This window comes from Debaryomyces fabryi (assembly GCF_001447935.2).
Source record: "Debaryomyces fabryi strain CBS 789 chromosome Unknown contig00061, whole genome shotgun sequence".
NCBI lineage: Eukaryota > Fungi > Ascomycota > Pichiomycetes > Serinales > Debaryomycetaceae > Debaryomyces > Debaryomyces fabryi.
Window position 1 is genome coordinate 51,852 of NW_015385487.1, and position 6,000 is coordinate 57,851.

General features: G+C 39.1%; 3 protein-coding genes across 3 annotated transcripts; all 3 read left to right on the forward strand.

The window, feature by feature from the left end:
* Nucleotides 1-340: 340 nt before the first annotated feature.
* COX4 (cytochrome c oxidase subunit IV) lies at nucleotides 341-808 on the forward strand (the record flags this gene model as incomplete). Its single annotated transcript, XM_015611902.1, has 1 exon — nucleotides 341-808. One exon carries the CDS (start codon nucleotides 341-343, stop codon nucleotides 806-808), a length of 468 nt encoding a protein of 155 aa, XP_015467296.1.
* Nucleotides 809-1,224: 416 nt separating this feature from the next.
* On the forward strand, nucleotides 1,225-2,316 carry AC631_03074 (uncharacterized protein; the record flags this gene model as incomplete). The annotated part of the gene is made up of 1 exon (XM_015611903.1): nucleotides 1,225-2,316. The coding sequence occupies one exon, from the start codon at nucleotides 1,225-1,227 to the stop codon at nucleotides 2,314-2,316; it is 1,092 nt and encodes a 363-aa protein (XP_015467297.1).
* Nucleotides 2,317-2,789: 473 nt separating this feature from the next.
* AC631_03075 (uncharacterized protein) lies at nucleotides 2,790-5,937 on the forward strand (the record flags this gene model as incomplete). Its single annotated transcript, XM_015611904.1, has 2 exons — nucleotides 2,790-3,002; nucleotides 3,061-5,937. Coding segments are annotated over 2 exons (3,090 nt in total), but the record flags the coding sequence as incomplete, so codon positions are not given.
* Nucleotides 5,938-6,000: the final 63 nt, after the last annotated feature.

Here is a 6,000-nt window from a genome sequence, read left to right on the forward strand (position 1 = left end):
AAAAACCACTAGCGAGATGTCCAATGAGAAGAGAAGGAATTTGGTAGTTGAACAGGAACGTTCAATTGGGTGAATAAGGGTATATGTGGGCAAAGCAAACTTGTATGATTGAGAATTGGGATTCAAATGGGCGAAATGGACACTATGAAATTTACGATAGGGACATGAAGAACCTGCCGGGGAGATTGGAAAGAGCGTAAGAGCCTGAGATACCAAATGCGACAGAATGATTTGAAGTGGAGCTGGAAGCGAAAACATGATGAATATGACTATGTAGTGATCTCAGAAATTATGGGTGGTTCAAACTTAGTGATAAGAACAATACTAACTAATATCTAGCATGCTCTCTCGTACTATACGTTTTGCTAAGCAAACTAGATTCTTGAGTACCTCAAGAATCTTAATGTCTTCTCCACAAAGCAATGTTGCTGCCAAAACTGCTACCAAGTTGTCTGAAGTCACTGGTCCAGACGGAACTTTGATTGGTCCGGGTGCCAAAGAAGGTACCATTCCATCCGACTTGGACCAAGCTACTGGTTTAGAAAGATTCGAACTTTTAGGTAAGATGGAAGGTATCGATGTCTTCGACATGGAAAACCCAGTCTTCGAAGGTTCTGGTTCTATGAAGGACCCATACTTGGTCCCAACCTACATGGGTTACCGTTACGTTGGATGTAAGGGTAAAGGTGGTGACGACCACAAGCCTTACTGGATGAAGGTTGAAGAAGGTAAGCCAGGTAGATGCTGGCAATGTGGTAACGTTTATGCTGCTAAATACTTGGGTGAACCAGGTCACCAACACCATTAGACATTTCCTGGTGTTATTTGACCCACACCTATTACAGCTCTTCTAGAAAGTGACTGAAATGAATACAAGCCGATGCCTTGCCATCTGTTTGTTTTGTTTTAGTTAGGACTTAAATCATTTGTTACATTTTACATTTGCTTTTTATTATTCATTTTCTGGAATCATCGATTATATTATTGATTATACGTTACCTTTACTCTTTTGTTCATCAGCTCTTATTTTATATTCATAAAATTCAGTATATTCATTTGTTAAATTAAGTGTAGGCGATAGAAACATTGGAGTCATATAATGTTTACAGTGTTCCGTAATGTAGGTGTGAACTTCCTAAATCGGACAATAAATTTTGGTGCCTTATATATATAAGGTGGTTGTATATTTTCAACCTTGATTTTCTGATTATTCTTCAAAACAAAATGAAACCACAAGTTCTTTTCATCGGCGATTTGAATAAATCATTACCCCAATATGTTGAATTCACCAAAAAATTCGATTGCATCGAATATGAATTAACTACAGTTGAACAATTGATCGAGGATTTCAAGACTAAATTTCAAAATATACAAGCCATCTACGGAGCGTGGTTAGGGTTCTCTCTACTCGGGGGATTTCGTAATGAGGTGCTTCAGAATGCCCCTTCCAGTCTTAAATTGATTTCAATTTGTTCAGTCGGGCATGATGGATACGATGGTAAAGCGATGGCTGAAAAAAATATAATCTTGACCAACGTTCCTTCGGATGGTGCTAGTGAACCTGTTGCTGAGTTGGTTTTATACAATACTTTGTTAAGTTTCAGAAATTTCAAAATCTTCCAGGATAATTTTTCAAAGGATACTAACAATACTGTGGAAATTAGAAGACAGTTAGAAACGGCAAGTTTCAATTCTGATAAAGGAACTGCTCAATTGGGAGAAAAGGACTGTTATTCATTTGGTCATCGTACTATTAACAGATCTAACATATCTCCTAAAAACCATAACGTAGTTATTGTGGGGTTTGGTAAAATTGGACAAACAATTGGTAGGCGTTTATCTGAAATCGGTATGAACATTCATTACACCAAAAGATCTCAATTATCGCAAAAAGAGGAGGATCAAGTGCCATACCCGGTTACATATCATAAAACTCTTATGGATACAAAGGACATTGCCGACTTGGTCGTCGTTGCATGTCCTGGAACACCAGAAACTAAACACATGATTAATAAAGAATCTATTAGCGCATTTGCCAAGCCAATCAGAATTATCAATATAGGGAGAGGCACAGTCATTGATGAACAGGCACTTGTGGATGGTTTAAAATCCGGCAAAGTGGTCTTCGCAGGTTTAGATGTGTTTGAAGATGAGCCAAAGGTTCATGAAGAATTATTCGGCAGACAAGATGTAGTATTGACTCCACATATTGCTGCTTCTACCGCCGAAAACTTCGACCATACAGCTATTATGGCAATGAAAAATATAGAAAATGTCTTATTAGAGAACGGCAACGGTATTAACAAAGTCAATTAGACAACAATACATGTTGCGAAATAGATTTTCATGTCAAAAAATGACCCTATAATTTTGCCATAGCCATATTTTAACACACATATTGGATCCTATTACTTTTACTTACATGTTATTCCAAACTTAGGTGACCAAAACACGTAAGTTAAGGGCATTACAGCTACTGGGGTAACGTCTCGTCTCATTATATATGTTTATCCTAAAAATGACGCGTTCTACAAACAAACTGTTCGAGTATTTAAATGTAGTTTTTCATTATCATGTCTTTCTCTTTATAGCATCATGTCTATCAAGCTGTTAGATGGATTAGTTGTAGTATTTCATGTAAGGATTGTCTTTAAGTGGTTCCCCTAAAATATATCGTGTATATACCATAAAGAGAATGGTCTCGATAACACTTGAAAATCGAATCGACTTTGATTTGGTGATCAGGGAGAGTCTACGAATCAGTTTAGTTATTAAACATTATAGGCCATATGCTGTCATTATATATAGGTGTCTACAGGGCATTGTACGATTATGTGGCCCAGTCTGATGAAGAACTTAACATTAGTGCTGATGACTTGTTATACTTACTAGAAAAGTCGGAAGTAGACGACTGGTGGAAAGTTAAGAAGAGGGTAGTCCCAGTTGGCGATGAAGAAGTAGATGAGCCAGTTGGATTGGTTCCATCAAACTACATTGAAGAGGTATGTAATTTAAATTTATGAAGAAGCTCTATGAACGCGATACTAACGTTGAATTTAGGCCCCTATTGTTGAGAGAGCTACATCATTATACGACTATGACAAGCAAACGGAGGAAGAAATTTCTTTCAGAGAAGGTGATAGGTTTAATGTATTTGACATGAATGATCCGGATTGGTTTTTAGTGGGAGATGCTCAAACTAATCAACTATTTGGGTACGTTCCGGCAAATTACCTCGAAGTTGGTGACCAACAACTGCAACAACAGCAAATCCCTGCCCAATTACAGACTCCTACCCAAGGTCAGAATGCTCCAGGTATGCCTTTGGCTAGCTTTGCACCACCTCCACTTCACCGTGACAGAGGTATGTCTGCATCTCCACAATCACAACCACAATTTCAACCGCCCCCAATGCATCCATCTCAAGTTCACAACGAGCCTGAATCCACGGAACATGAAGGGGGTGAACATCAAGAAGAAGAGGTTCTTGGCAATGATAGTGATGAAGATGATGCCCCACCTCCTCCAATGCCATCTAGACCTTTAAATGAAACCCCGGTCAGAGAAAATAAACCACTTCCCACACTGTATGGCCAAGAAAATGAAGAGGACATTAATGATAATACAGAACATAAATTTGATGGGGAATATTTTACTTGGTATATTGATGAAGTTGATGGACGTAAAAAAAGGTCTGTCATATTTTCTATTGGTCAAGGAAATGTAATTTTAAAACCAAATACAAACAATCCTAAGAAGCTCAAGCTAAAGTCTGCATCTTCGCTCGATCAACAGTGGAAAATCAAGGATTTAACTGATTTCAGTCATGAGAAAAAGCACTTGTTTTTGGAATTTAAGAATCCAAGTGCTTCCATTGAATTGCACACCGGATCCAAAGATGTAGCCGAAGCAATTATGTCTATTTTAGGAGATTTAAAGGGTGCTGAAAATGCAAAAGGGTTACGAGAAGTTGCAAAGGCTTCCCAAGCTTCGACGGGAGGATCGAATAGGAAGATCGGTAGACTTATGTACGATTTTGAAGCACAAGGATCTGATGAATTGATGAGTAAAGAAGGTGACGAAGTCTATATTATTAATGAAACTAAATCTAAGGATTGGTGGATGTGTGAAAACATTGAAACTAAAAGACAAGGTGTTATTCCATCGTCATATATTGAAATTGTTGGAACCTCAAACTTAGAAAAATTAACAGAAGGTCCTCAAAGACTGAAATCTACTAGAAGTACTAGATCTTCTAGGGGTAGGGTCGTTCCAAGTGATGATCAAGGACACAGAAAAAGTAAGAATCACCATCGTAGTAGAGAAGAACGTAACAAAATCAGAGAACATGACCGTGTGCAAAGAGACAAATCAAGCCATGGAGAATCAAGTGATAAATCAATGCCTAATTACCATAGAGTTAGAACATGGATTGATAGTTCTGGTTCATTTAAGGTTGAAGCTGAATTCTTGGGATGTGTTGAAGGCAAGATTCACTTGCATAAAACCAATGGCGTTAAGATTGCAGTTGCGGCTGCTAAATTATCTCTTGAGGATTTAGAATATGTGGAAAAAATTACTGGAACATCTTTAGAGTCATATAAACAAGAAGTTACAAAGCAAAATGTGAAAAGAACCAAGTCTCAGAAAGCTGGTGTTACTCAATCTCAATCAGCTACTTCGGCTATTAATGATATTGCCCCACCTCAACCCACAAGACCTAAAACGACAACTGCTCTTTCAACTAGTGAACCAGAATATGATTGGTTTGAATTTTTCCTTTCTTGTGGTGTCGATCTTGGTAATTGTCAACGTTATACACTTAATTTCAATAGAGAACAAATGGATGAAAACATTTTAGCGGATATTAATCCTTCATTATTACGTACGTTAGGTTTAAGGGAAGGTGACATTTTGAGGGTCATGAAATTTTTAGACAACAAGTTTGATAGAAAGAAATCAACTGTCGAAGAGCCAAATGCTCCAGCAGGTGGCTTATTCACTGAACCAACTGGTGCTTTGAAAAATAACAACTCAGCAGCAGAAGTTCACAAGGTGGATCCTAAGGCATTACCATCTCCTCTGAGGTCTGAGGAACAGATAGGTGCACAAGAAGCACAATCTAACAAATTTGAAGATGACGCATGGGCAGTTAAACCAGCAGCTAGATCTAGTGAAGACGTATCAAAACTTCCAGCTTCTACTTCTTCTCCTGCTACTCCTGCTGCTCCTCAGCAACCACAATACACAGGTGCATTGCAGGATTTGGTTAATATCAAACCTTTAGAACTGAATAATAAGATACCGCCACCTGCTACTCAACAAGATCAAAAGCCATCTGCGCCAACGTTAACTCCGGTTAAGACTGGAAATGGTGTGTCATCGCAACCTACTAATGGACAAGTGACCGCTCAACGTACTGGTGGTTTGGTCCCTGTTCAACGTACTGGTGGTCTCGTTCCAGTTCAACAAACTGGTGGCCTTATTCCTGTTCAGCCAACGGGATTTATGCCAATTACTGCTCAGCCAACAGGATTCATTCCAATTCAAGCAACAGGTGTTTTGCAACCTCAACTCACTTTTGGGATTGTTCCATTGCAAACTGGGGCTACCACATTTACAGGACAAGCAACTGGTCAACAACAAAAAACAGGCAACAACATTCCACAAACTACTTTTGGCCAACCCACATTCCAACCATTGCAAACAGGTAATGTGACACTTCCTCAGACCACATTTGGACAAGCACCAATGATGACAGGTCAAGTTACTGGTGGTATGCCACCTACATCATTCGGAGGCCAACCATTATCTATGCAAAGGACTGGACCTTTGGTTCCGGCTCAAAGAACTGGTGGCCAGGTTACCGGAGGCATGATGCCGCAAACAAGTTTTGGCCAATCCAACTCAGTTATGATGCCACAAACTTCATTTGGTGTTCAAAACACCCTGAACTTCCAACCAATGGGTGGACAACCTATGGGAGGACAAGCAACAGGT